The sequence below is a fragment of the Mandrillus leucophaeus genome, unplaced genomic scaffold, assembly GCF_000951045.1.
Source record: "Mandrillus leucophaeus isolate KB7577 unplaced genomic scaffold, Mleu.le_1.0 Scaffold433, whole genome shotgun sequence".
Taxonomy (NCBI): domain Eukaryota; kingdom Metazoa; phylum Chordata; class Mammalia; order Primates; family Cercopithecidae; genus Mandrillus; species Mandrillus leucophaeus.
In genome coordinates, this window is record NW_012104621.1 from 1,802,891 (window position 1) to 1,816,273 (window position 13,383).

The 13,383-nt window shown below is 48.5% G+C and overlaps 1 protein-coding gene across 1 annotated transcript in view; it reads right to left on the reverse strand.

Annotated features, from left to right (window-relative positions):
- The window catches only part of GABBR2 (gamma-aminobutyric acid (GABA) B receptor, 2), a 432,864-nt gene that overhangs the window by 17,779 nt on the left and 401,702 nt on the right, over nt 1–13,383 (reverse strand). Inside the window, exons 14-15 of the mRNA XM_011993760.1 lie at nt 6,032–6,142; nt 733–957 (exon numbers count right to left, since the gene is read on the reverse strand). Of these exons, the coding sequence (XP_011849150.1) occupies nt 733–957; nt 6,032–6,142 (336 nt within the window). The remainder of the gene's footprint in view (nt 1–732; nt 958–6,031; nt 6,143–13,383) is intronic.

Here is a 13,383-nt window from a genome sequence, read left to right on the forward strand (position 1 = left end):
ATAAATGAAGAAGAAGAAGAAGAAGAAGAAGAAGAAGAAGAAGAAGAAGAAGAAAAATCTCTCTTCAAGGTGGTCCTGAAGGTCAACCCTTCAAATAAATGGAACACGTAAGCGGTTACTAAAAACGGTGATTTTTTTTGGCGAAGTGGCTTATGCCTGTAATCTCAGCACTTTGGGAGGCCAAGGCCAGAGGATTGCTTAAGCCCAGGAGTCCAAGACCAGCTTGGGCAACACAGGGAGACCCCGTCTCTATAAAAAAATTAAAAAATTAGCTAAGCGTGGTGGTGATGCCTGTGGTCCCAGCTACTTGGAAGGCTGAGGCACGAGAATCATTTGATCCCGGGAGGTTGAGTTTGCAGTAGGCCGAGACTGCATCACTGCACTCCAGCCTGGGTGGCAGAGTGAGAAAACAAACAAAAAAACAAACAAACAAAAAAAGCATTATCTCCTAGCTATTAAGAAAAAGGCTGGAAGGAAACACATCAAAAACATTAACAGTAAAGAACACCCCAACAAAACATGACCAGTGATTATTTTTGGGTGGTGGGACAAAGGGAGATTTCTGAAAAACCTGGCTTTTATTACTCTGCATTTTCTGAACTTTCTATAATGTGAATTATCTTCATCATAAAAAAGGAATGGGTAAACCTTTCAGAGAATGGAGAAAAGCCAGCAATGCCCCTGTGCTGGAGTCGGAGGGCAGAGGCCAGGTGGTGGGGCCAGCACCCGTACCTTCGGCACAAACACCAGGCAGAGGGTGATGGTGCTGCAGAAGATGATGACCAGAGCCACGATGCAGAACTGCACGTTGGGCTGGTCCCGGGTCAGGAAGGAGACAGCGGCCCCGATGATGCACATGATCCCCACGTTGTAGACGCTCATCCCAATGTACTTGCTGTCGTTGAGTGCAGGGATGCTGACGTTGCGGGTCTCCCAAGCTAAGAAACAACCGAACAACTGAAATGGTGAACAGAAAGGGGAGATGATCGTTACCAAGGGGCGGCACACACCCGCTGCTCTGAGAAGCTGTGGAGTGGAGGGTTACTCAGGAGATGGGCTGCAGGGAAGGAGGGTGGGGGGCCTTGCTGTCAGCCAGGTCTTCTGGAGGTCACCATCTGTCTCCACTTGTGACCCTGCTGAGTCCTGCCAAGCAAATGCAGATTGGGGATGTGACAGCTGTCCAGTTCTCCTGCACCCCTATGACTGGTTCATGCACAGACCTGCCCGAGGCCACTGTGGAAGGGGACTTCAGATAAGATCTCAACCTTCTTCCTCACTCTCTAGGGAATACTAAGGCCCAGAAGGGGTGAAGAGGTCTGCCCAAGGTCACACAGCAATATGGTAGCAAAAATGGGCTGTGTTTTTAGAAATTCACTCCAGTCTTTTTTCTATTAAACTAAGCAGATCCCTTGTGTCTGAGACTTCTATTGTCCTCAAGTGCACATGGACGCCCAGAATAGAGACTACATTTTCCAGCTGCCCTAGAGGCTAGGCGTGGTGTGTTACTAGCTTCTGACAATGCCTGTAAATAGCAGTGGTGTGCACATGTTCTGGGAAGTGTCTTTAAAGGGAAGAGGTGTTGCTTTTCCTCCTTCCTAACAGCTGGAGTGGAATGTGATGGGTGGAGCTTCAGCATCTGTCTTAGATCACAAGGCTATGATGTGGAACCTGTGTAATGATGATGTGGGGGCTGCAAGATGCAAAGAGCTGAGATTCTGGGAGCCTTACCCCAGCCCTAGATTGCTTACTTCTGGACTAGGTTTACCTGAGAGGAACATTTCCTGTCTCTTCAACCATTATTATTTTGGGTTTTTCTGTGACTTGTAGCTCTACTCGTAACCAATAGATGTCTCGACAGAAATGGACAGAGTAGAGGCCAGCTATGATCTGAAGCAGGGTGTTGAGGGTTTAACCCTTATGGGTGGTCTAAGGGGAGGGTGGGCTGCAGGGACAGTGCAGGTGGGTGTAGGGCAGAATGGTGGTGTGGCGGGCAGGAGGAAGAGCCAAGATAGTTGACTGGTACAGGAACCTCTGCTTTAGTGCGGCCCTCCAAGGGGCCTTCTCACAAAGGCGCCTCTTCCGTGTGGCTTCAGCAGGACAGCTTCAGGCGTCTGACAGCTGCATGAATCATTTAACGTCACACCGAGGACCTGTGTTTAGAGATTTGATGGCCGCATAGTGCTGTGTGGTAGAAGCGGGGCTGGACACAAGGCCGGGGGATATGGAAACTGCTCTGCCATCCGTTGGCTGGGTGACCTGGGCAAGTCACTTCGCCTCTCAGGACCTCACTTTCAACGTCTGTGGACTGGGGGGAATAATAATAATAATAATACCAATGTCACAGGGTTTCTGTGTGGATGAAATGGGAGGATGGATGTCAAAGCACTCTGTAGACTGAAATGTTTTGCACCACGGTAAGTTCAAAGCTATTTGTAATTGATCTTATTTTATACAACCATGATTGTTTTTCTCTCCCTTGTCCTTTATCCTTTCTCTAAATGTGTTATCTCACAGCCTGATTTATTCCTTTTTAAAAATTCCTTTTAAAACGGGGAACCAGGCCAGGCATGGTGGCTCACATGTGTAATCCCAGTACTTTGGGAGGCCAAGATGGGTGGATTACCTGAGGTCACGAGTTTGAGACCAGCCTGGGCAATGTGGTGAAACTCCAATACTACTAAAAATATAAAAATTAGCTGGGTGCAGTGGTGCATGCCTGTAATTTCAGCTACTTGGGAGGCTGAGGCAGGAGAATTGCTTGAACCCGGGAGGCAGAGGTTGCAGTGAGCAGAGATTGTGCCACTGCACTCAATCTAGCCTGGGTGACAGAGTGAGTGAGACTCTGTCTCAAAAAAATAAAATAAAATAAAATAGGGAACCAGGAGCCCAGGAACCAGATACTGAGTGAGAGAAGAAAACCAACAGCCATTGAAAGCCTGTTCTGTATTGGTTCCTTTACCCACGACCCACTGTGATCCCATGGTAGCTGTGCCATCTTGCAAAGGAAGAAGCAGAGGCTTGGCCAGGAGAGGTGACCTGCTTGGGGTCCCACAGCGTGAATATCAGGGCTGGATGGGCGCCAGGACTTGGGCTCTCTGACCAAGAGTCAGTGTGCCCTCCTATCAGCCATGCTACCGATGGGCCACCAAGCCACTGTGAGGGTCCCCACAATAAATGTGGGCTACCCTGGGGACCTAGTGGTTGGCTGTAAATCTCTAAAGAGTGTCAGGAGGAAACACAAAGTAACTTGTTCTTAGGCCCTCAAATAGTAGATTGAGGGTTCATGGGTACAAGTTACACTGAGGAAGATTTCTTCTGAGGATTAGGAAAAACTTTCTAGAAAAGCACTCCATCTGTGGGTTGAATGATGGCCCTAAAAGATGGCCCATATCTTAATTCCTGAAAACCGTGAATGTGACCTTATTTGGAAAAAAGGGTATTTGCAGATATAATGAAGGATCTTGAGATGAGATCATCCTGGATTATCTGGAAGGGCCCCAAATCCAATGACAAGTGTCCTTATAAGGGACACATAAAGGAGACCATTGGGGGGAAGAAGAGAAGGCCACGTGGAGACGGAGGTGGAAACTAGAGTCATGCAGTCACAAGCCAAGGCATGCCTGGAACCATCAGGTGCCGGAAGAGGCAAGGAAGGATGCTCCCCTGCAGCCTTCAGAGGGAACACAACTGTCTGGATTTTGGACCTCTGGCCTCCACAACTAGGAAAGAATACATTTCTGTTTGTTTTGTAAGCCACTGTTTTGTGGTAATTTGTTATGACAGCCAAAGGAGACTAACACATTATGCATGAATGGCACAGGCTCCTTTGAAGAGGGTGAGCACTCCATCACTAGAGGTATAGAAGCAGTTAGTGAATGAATGCTTTGGGGGAAGCTCAGGGTGCGCTGGGGGTTGGGGCCAAAACATCTGACAGTGGGGTGGACCTAAAGGGCTGTGTGTGCTTCTCCCAGCCTTGAGATTCTGTGGCTCTAAAATAGAAGGAGTAGGAGGGTGGCAGTGGGATTTTAGTCATAAACCTTCAGGGCCAGGAGGCTGGGGACCGTTCCTTGCATATTCTAAATGGTAAAGCATTTGCGCTATCAAATATAGCTTTTGTTGACATGAGCTGGCTGAAGCTGTTAGCTTCACGGGAAGACGTACAGTCATCTCTCATCTCCAACCACTTTGGAAGTAGGTGGGAGAAGATAATGAATGATCAAAACATTACAAATAAGTCCAGTTTAAAGATGTCAATATGATTCACCATAATCTAATTTCACAGAATGAGTCTCAGAATCAAGGAACATCAAGGCTGGAAGGATCATGGAGAGTGTCTAGATTCACTCTCTTTATTCAACAAGGGCTGGGGGAAGTGCAGGTCATTGACATGACATGCTTTCCCATGACAGGGAGCTTGTCCTTCTTAGGGGCTCCATGGCATCTGTGGACAGTGCTCCCTGTTATAAGAATCCATCTTTACATGGAGATGGAGTCTGCCTTCCAGCAACTTTGCTTGGGGCTGACGGTTCTGCCCTCAGGTCTGTGCCATCCATTGCTGACAGCTCTTCCAAGCTTCTGGTGACTATGAATGTGTCCTTGTCCAAACCCAGGAACTTTGGCCAGTCCTCAAGTTCCTATTTCTATATTGGGTACCTCCTGTGGACACCCCCAGGGTCATTACCTTGTGCTCACATTGCAGCCCAGTGGTCCTGTTGCTTGCATGGGAGCTCAAAAAACTTCTATGGAAAACCATAAAAGGGTGTCAACTGGTATGAAGTGGGGACCAATCTTTGCCTAGGGTCCTCGTACACGCCCTTCTGGCATGGCCTCTCACAGGACACAGGATCCATCACTAACACTTCTCTGATGCGGCAATAGGTAAGAATGCATTTGAGCAGCACGAGAGATTCCAGTTTATTTGACTTTTGGAGAAGGCTTCATTTTTGGCCTCTAAGTGGGGTCACACAGGGGTGAAGGGTGGCTTAACCTCCCTGTGGAAAGATCTGAGGAGGATGCAGTGACCAGCTTCATGTCACTGGAGGGCTTTAAGTGGAACCATGGTTTATATAGGATATCGGAGAGAAGATTCAAGGCTCAACCTGGGCTGAAATACGGTGGGGCTGACCTTTCAAGTTCTTCCTAATGTTGGCATATCACAACATGGCTCCGTATGTGATCTTTGATTTTTTTTTTGTTTGTTTTGAGATGGAGTTTCACTCTTGTTGCCCAGGCTGGAGTGCAATGGCCTGATCTCGGCTCACTGCAACCTCTGCCTCCCGGGTTCAAGTGATTCTCCTGCCTCAGCCTCCGGAGTAACTGGGATTACAGGCGCCCGCAACCACACCCAGCTAATTTTGTATTTTTAGTAGAGATGGGGTTTCACCATGCTGGCCAGGCTGGTCTTGAACTCCTGACCTCAGGTGACCCACCCACCTCGGCCTCTCAAAGTGCTGGGATTGCAAGCAGGAGCCATAGCACCTAGCATGATCTTTGATTTTAAAAGATGAGTCAAGTGGAAAGAGTGCTGGGTTTGGAGTTTAGAGGTTACTAGGTAGCTTTTGGCAAATCATTCAGCCTCTCCGAGGCTTACCCTCCCCATCTATTAAATGGGGATGATCCCGCCCACCTCCCATGGGCTTAAGAGAGGATCCGCTGAAATGCTGGAAATGAACATGCACTGGATGTCAGCAGACTGCTCTTCCCGCGAGCGGTGCAGTGACAGCTGTGAGGCACAGCCACAAGTTTTTGGGTTACTCTCTGGTTAAGATCTTGACTCTGCCGCTTACCAGCTGGGTGACCTTGGGCAAGACACCAAGCCTCGGTGTCATCAGTGAAATAAGGATGTTACTTGTACCTATCTCATAGGGTTGCTGCAGGAACTGAGATAGCATGTGGCAGGCACTGAGTACACAGAGAGTAACTGCTTAGTCATGGAGGCTCTGTTTATTTTTACATTGATGGAGGCCCCTGGGAGACAGAGGCCCAACAGAGAAGTGTCCCCCCCCAACTCCATCTCCTGCTCTGCACCTACCATGAGAAGTCCCTTGTAGGCATAGACGATGCCAAGCCAGATGGTCATGTGGGTGTTCTCACAGTGCTCCAGGAGAGGGCGGATGGAGATATCCCGTCCTGCTGGGTCAGGCTGTGCAAAGAGAAAACAGAGACTCCAGGGATGGCACAAGACACTCTTCCAGCAACAGGGTCCTTATCTGAGAGTCCTTTTCCCTCTTGTGAGCCATAGCCAATGCCACTGTTCAGTGGGCCATTTGGACTCCCCATCTCTGTGTTCCTAAGGTGTGGAGCCCAGGCCTCAACTAGCATTGACTGCCTTCAGTTTGTTGGTAGCAATTCAACTCTGCACTCCAGTTCTCTGCATAATTCATGCCTCTCCAATTTGAGTCAGAGCTCCTCAGGGTAGGAACTGGGTCACTTCTGTGCCCCTAGGATCTAACACAAAACCTGGCCCAATGCAGGTACCTCTAATATTTATTGAAAAACTGAGGGTGAGAATGAGGTATAAAGTTATGTCAGGAGGTCTTCATGTATCTCTGGGGTTACCTCTGTGCAACTGGAGATATAGGACATACTGGCCTGCCCGAGCCTGGGGCCTGCCAAACCCTTCTGAGGAGACCCTCTTGCCCACAGCCCCATTGCTGAAGCAGTAATGGCAGCCATGTTATGAACCACATGACTCATCCTTGGCCAGAGCTGACTGGACAAAGAACAGGCACCTGACCCCAGGCAGCCAGCCAATCCAGAGGCTTGTCAGATACCTATGAAGTTTCCTCCTACAAAGTGCTCTGCCTAATGAGGGTTGATGGAGAGGATCCTTCCTGAGCACATTCTCTCTGGCAGGAACTTGAATTGGGAAACTCTGGGAGATAATTGGCCAGATGGTGGCAACAAGACAAAAAGACACCCAGGGAATGAAACAATATCTACGGTACATTAATTTTTTCTGAACCATTCGAGAGTAAATTGCAGATATCCTGACCCTTCACCCCTGAATATCCTAGCATATATTTCCTAAGAACAAGGGATTCTCTTGCACAATCACATACACTTACTAAATTCAGAAAATTTAACACTGATACAGTATATTATCTAATATACTATCCATTTTCACATTTTGCCACTTGGCTTAATAATGTCCTTTAAAGCAACTGTGGTTTTTCCAATGCAGGATCCAATCCAGGATCATTATTGCACTTACGTGTCTTTGGTTTGCTTTCATCTCAAACAATTCTTCAGACTACTTTGGTCTTTCCTGTCATTGTTTCTGAAAAATCTAGTTCAGTTATTTTGTAGAAGTCCCTCAATTTGGGTTAGCCTGAATGTTTTATATCCAGGTTTTATGCATTCTTGGCAGGAATCCTACATAAGTAAGAGTCACATCAGGGGGACGCGTTGGCACTTTGTGATGTTATCTGTGATCACTTGGTTGACATGATGCCTGTCAGATATCCATTTCAAAGGTACCATTTCCCCCTTTGTAATTAATAAATAATCTGTGGGAGCTACTTTGAGACTGTGTAAGTATCCTGTTCTCCCACAGACGTTCACTTGGTGGTTTCAGCAACCATTGATAATTCTTACCTGAGTCATTTATTACTTTGGTAGCTGCAAAATGGTGATTTTCCAATTCTACCATTCTATTTAAACACTTGGCATTCTCCTGCAAAGAAGAGGTTTCCTTTCCTCCCATTTATTTATGTATATCAGTATGTTCCTTTTTTTTGAGACAGAGTCTCTGTCACCCAGGCTGGAGTGCAGTGTCGTGATCTCCACTCACCGCAACCTCTGCTTCCTGGTTTCAAGCAATTCTCAAGCCTCAGCCTCCTGAGTAGCTGGGATTACAGGCGCCTGCTACCATGCCTGGCTAATTTTTGTATTTTTATTAGAGATGGGGTTTCCCAGGCTGTTCTTGAGCTGCCAACCTCAGGTGATCCGTCTGTCTTGGCCTCCCAAACTGCTGGGATTACAAGTGTAAGCCACTGTGCCTGGCCTAATACGTTCCTTTTTAATTCAATGTCTTATAATCCTTTGCTATCTTATTCATGTTGATGCTTAAATTTTTCCAGATTTGGCCAGTGGAAAACAACTTCATGCTACCTTCTATGTTTTTTCCACATATCACCATAATTTTTTGAGCACTTTCTTACTTCTTGGCGTAATGATTCCAGCACTCCTTGAACTTTTCTTGCTCCCAGCCTTGCAATCAACCATTCCTCCAAGGAGTCCTTGTTCTTTTTAGTGGAGAATGTTGTTTAGAAACCAAGATGTAGGCACTTGATGGTCTCACTGTTCCTAAGTTGTTACTACTTCTAAGCTCTTTTTAAAATAATGTATGTATGTATGTATGTATCTATCTACCTACCTACCTGTCTGTCTGTCTAGATAAGATCCAACACTGCCGAGTTCTTGCTTGCCTTCCTCATTCCATATTTTCATCACTCTTCTCCCATAGTGGAATCCCTGCCTTCGAACAACATCAAATATTTACTCATTTGTTCAGTCCTACATAGGACACTAAATAGTTGCAGAATTGATACATCCATACAACTGTCAAGCACAAACTTACTAAATTGAAGATTCCTTTGCCATCTGTTTGCCACTGAGAGTATATCACCAAATAACTGTGTTCAGGATGTTATATTCTGATGGAGTGGTGCTGTTGAGGCCCAGGGTAAAGCCACACTCCTGAGGGTAAGGCATGGGCATCCCCAGGGTCCATCACTAGGAAGAAGGGTTACTTTGATGGGACCCAGGGGTAGAAGGCAGATCTTAGGTGTGGTTTGGAAACTATTTTTTTTTGGTCTTGCTCTCCAGGCATGGCCTTTGAAGCAGGCAGTGACCTGGGCTTCTGTGAGCTGGGGGAAAGATGGTGCTCCCACGTGGAAGCAGGAGGAGCTAGGAGGGGTGGGACCTGCAGCTTCAGGCCATTTTTTGACCAGATCATCCTGCTGTGTGTTCTCTCAGACTTGATTTGCCTTTTGCTGTCCCAAGCCACAGAAAGCCTTAGCTCAACCTCTTTGGGTCCATGTGCATTGAGTCCACACTTGGGCTGGAGTGCTAGAGGGGATAACATGGTTTCCTGAAGGCTCTGCAGTGAGAAACACCCCAGGGGAGGTGATCTCCATAAACTAAAGTCAGAGTGGCCAGGGGTAGAGATTTCCCCGCCACTGCTACCCACTTAGGGGCTGGGCTGCATTTTATTAAGGGCAATGGGGATTTCCTGACATCCTTTCATTGTTTAATTAAGGTGACAGAACCGGCTTGGTCCAAGGTCAACTGACTTAGCAGCAGAATCTGAGTTTCTCCAATGTGTGACAATCAAACCGACATCAGAATGCAGTAGCACGGACCCATTCCAGTTATGCATGAACGGCAAACCCATTAACAGTGATCATGTCTTTTCTTCTACAACGAACAGCAGTAATTTATGATGGAGTCTTAGATTCTCGGTGTGGAGAAAATTAGTTGTGTCATACAGCATTGCTCAATGGGATGAAGTGCTCATCACAGGAAACTGACAAGGCTTGTCTGGCTTACACACTGCAGTGGCAGGGAGCCCCTCCCTCCTGCTCCTGGTGAGGTGGTGCACAGTGCTTTCACTGAGCCACAGCCTTCTCCTCCTGGACCTGCACTCACTGGGGCTCATCTCTCCCCTGGGGTTCCCCAGAATAATTCCAAGCTCTCTCTTTGAGTCTGCACACCTTCCACAGGAGGGAAGATCTATGGAGAGGGGACACCACTGTGCCGTCCTCCACAAGGCCTCCTTGCCGGTCAACCTGCTGGAGTTTACCACTGCTCTACAGACTTACCACTCCTACATGCTGAGAATGGAGCTCAGCACTCCAGGCGGTGCTGAGCAAGTCAGCCTGACCTCTTGCTCTGGATCTCCTTGGCTTTCTATGTAATCTTCCACCAGTGATTCATATGTTCCTTCAGGTTGACCAAGACCCATCAGGTAGTTTTCAAAGAACTGCTGCTAGCCCAGTCTTTCCCCCTGTGCTGCTGGCATTCCAGTCTGGCTACCTTTGCCTTTCTCTTCGCTGCTCCCCTTCCCTGCAACCCAACCTTCACTGCTCTGACCTCTCTGAATCCTCAAATCTGAATTCTTATCTTTGGCCTTTCAGGTCCGCACTCATCTCAGCAACTTCAAGCACAGTCCTGGCAGGAGGGTAGCAAGCACGATGGGCCCACTGAGAGTCCAGAGAAGTCAGTGGTCCTGGGGTGGCAGAGCTGCTCCCACACCCACCTGCCCCATACTCAGGAACTGATCCAGAAATAAACTGCAAAAATCTTCTGGTCACTAGTGTTGTCCTTATGCAGCCCCATCTCCCTGTCACAGGTCACAGGTCACAGTGGCAGGGGCTGGGGTAGTTTTGGGGGTGACGAGGTTCCTGTTCCCGTGAGGCTGGGTGGGGATGGGCATCTGGAAGACAATCAAGTGACTCCCGTACTGAACCACAAAGCAGACTGTACAAGCTGTGCGTGTTGTCTAATCCATCCCGATTCTGCCTGGGCCTGGAGTTCGCAGTGGTCTGTGCAGTCACACATGGGGAAAGATGCACCTGAGCATGCAACCTGCAGGGCCAGGTGGGCTACCCACCCCCAACCCCCAGTGCTTCCTTGTCATTGTCGTGCACCAAAGCACCACTAGAGGGCACCGAAGAGCCATGTGAAGGGTCCAGCCTGGTGGTGGTGGATTCCCCTCCGCTGGGGACACAGAACTACCGTAGCTCCGTGGGGCTGGAAACGGTGGAGCCGTCAGCAGCATCCTGGGCTCCTCTGGAAGGCGCCCACTGGCCTTATACGAGGCCAGATTTCCAAGCACCATGGAGGACTCCCCCACTTTTGGAGCAGCTGCTGGGGGCTGCTGGGGAAGGACTCAGGCTATACTTGGGCACTGCTCTCGGTCTGTTCCCAGTGTGGACTGTCCATGCAGGCCAGGGCCAGCGAGCACAGGGTGCTGACCCTGCAGATATCAGGGGCAGGGCCTAAGCCCAGGCTTTGGCTTCTTCTCTGCAGGACAACATTTGCACTGCCCTAAGAACGTTTGTCTTGCTCTGGATAACTGGCCTGCAAATATTTTCAACTGTTTTTTTTTTGAGACGGAGTCTCACTCTTGTTCCCCACGCTGGAGTGCAATGGTGCAATCTCGGCTCACCACAACCTCCACCTCCTGGGTTCAAGCGATTCTCCTGCCTCAGCCTCCCAAACAGCTGGGATTATAGGCACGCACCACCATGCCCAGCTAATTTTTGTATTTTTAGTAGAGATTGGGTTTCTCCATGTTGGTCAGACTGGTCTTGAACTCCTGTCCTCAGATGATCCGCCCGCCTCAGCCTCCCAAAGTGCTGGGATTATGGGCGTGAGCCACTGTGCCTGGCTGCTTTTTTTATTTTTCTTTCTTACTTGTTGCTCTTTTTGGCAATTGCCTAAGAAATCATTCATTCATTCATTCATTCATTCATTCATTCATTCATTCAGTGAATAACTGTTAAGCACTACCATTTGCCAGATACTGTTCTGGGCATGGGGCATGCAGCTATAACCTGGATAGACAAGAGCCTTGTCCTCATGGCTCTCCCATTCCAGTAAGACCAGGACAGTTCTCATGAGAGGCAGCCTCAGAGAGAGGGGGCTGACTTCACCTGATAATATCAGCCATAAGGACACCAAGAGCTGCCTTCTCATGAGTGACAATAATGTGCTCATTGCTGGGTTGGGAACTCTATACCCATCATCTTGTTTAAGTCATAAAAATCCAACAAGGTGTTATACTTATTTCACAGATGAGGAAACAGAGGCACAGAGAGATGAAGTAACTTGCCCAAGATCTCCAGCTAGTAAGTCTCGGGGCTGAGATTCAACCCAGGGGTGTGTGACTCTCAAAGCAGCACTCCTTCCTCCTTCACCATGAGCCTTCCCTGATGTGCCCTCCTCTCACACGCATCATTGTGTCAAATCGGAGGAGACAGTGGGTGTAACCAGTTCTACAAACTGCAAAGTGCTTCTTTGAGGGAGGAAGAACTTCATCGTTAAACATTCAATAGTGGCTTCCCCTGAAGCCCCCAGAGCTTTAGGGTGAAGGCTGTGCTTTGGTGCTGCGAGCTGAACTCAGACTGATAAAATGCTCTTTCCTGCCTGGCAGGGCACCGTGTCCAGCAGTGAGGCCACACCGGTTTGGGACGGCCAGAAGATGGAAGTGCTCACACCTGACTTCTGGTCAGGCTGCTGCTCAGCAGGAGGCACGCAGAAGCTGCCTGGGAAAGCCTCTCCCATCTGTGCGGCAAAAGGAGAGCAGCTGGCCCGAGAGTCCCTCTGCATAATGCAATTACTCACAATGTAGGTCAGTGCCCCCTGCAAATATCCCGCTTTGTCCGGCTGCACAAACTGACAGGCAGGGACTTGGAGCATGAGTGGAGGTGTTGAGGCCGGAAAGGTCAAAAGCCTTGGTCCTGCTACAGACTTGCTGGGTGATCTTGGGCTAATCCCTGCCCTTTTCTAGACCTCAGTTTCCCATTTGTGAAGGGAGCCCATGGGTTAATTTACAGTGTAGTTAATGGGAGTCTGAGTCATTGGGGGATGACTCTATCTGTCCTACATTTCATGACTGTATTTGTCCTACATTCATTCGTTTGAAATCGACTCCATGAGGATTTGTCACATGCCTGCTGTGTGTCATGCACCATGTTGGTGCGGGGGTACAGGGTGAATGAGACCGACATGGTGCTTGCCTTCTTGGAGGGTACATTCCAGTGGAATGGGGGCTGTTCAACACAGGCATTCAACAAACCACACAGTACAGCTGTGAATACAAGCGGTGATAAATATTCCTAAAGGAAACTACGGGTCCTTGGAGGGGTGCTAATGGGGGAAGTTGTTTCAGATCAGGTAGCCTGGGATGGCTACTCTGCAGTGGCGACATTTAGTCTGAGACCTGGCGGATGAGAAATGCCAGCCATGTGAAAAGCTAGGGGAAGAATACACATGGTAGAGGGCATGGCAAGGGAAAAGAACCTGAAATGCAAAGACATCGGTATATTTTAGGAACCCTCATGTGGCCAGAGAGGCTGAAGTGTGATAAGTGAGAGGACAGCATGGTTTCTCACTCGATAACGTGAGCACAAACTGCCTGGGGAGCTTGTTAAAATGCAGATTCAGGTGCGCAGTCCCGGGTGGGGCCTGGGATGCTGCATTTCTAAGCAGTTCCAGGTGAGGAGCTGATCCAGGGGTCACCCTTTGGGCAGCAAGGCCTTAAAGGATTTTAAACAATAGGGTAACATTTGGTTCTCAACTTAGAAGCAGCCTGGTTAAGAACGCAGATTCTCTTTGTCACCTGCACGCCTCTGACACAGACAGAGTGATGACTTA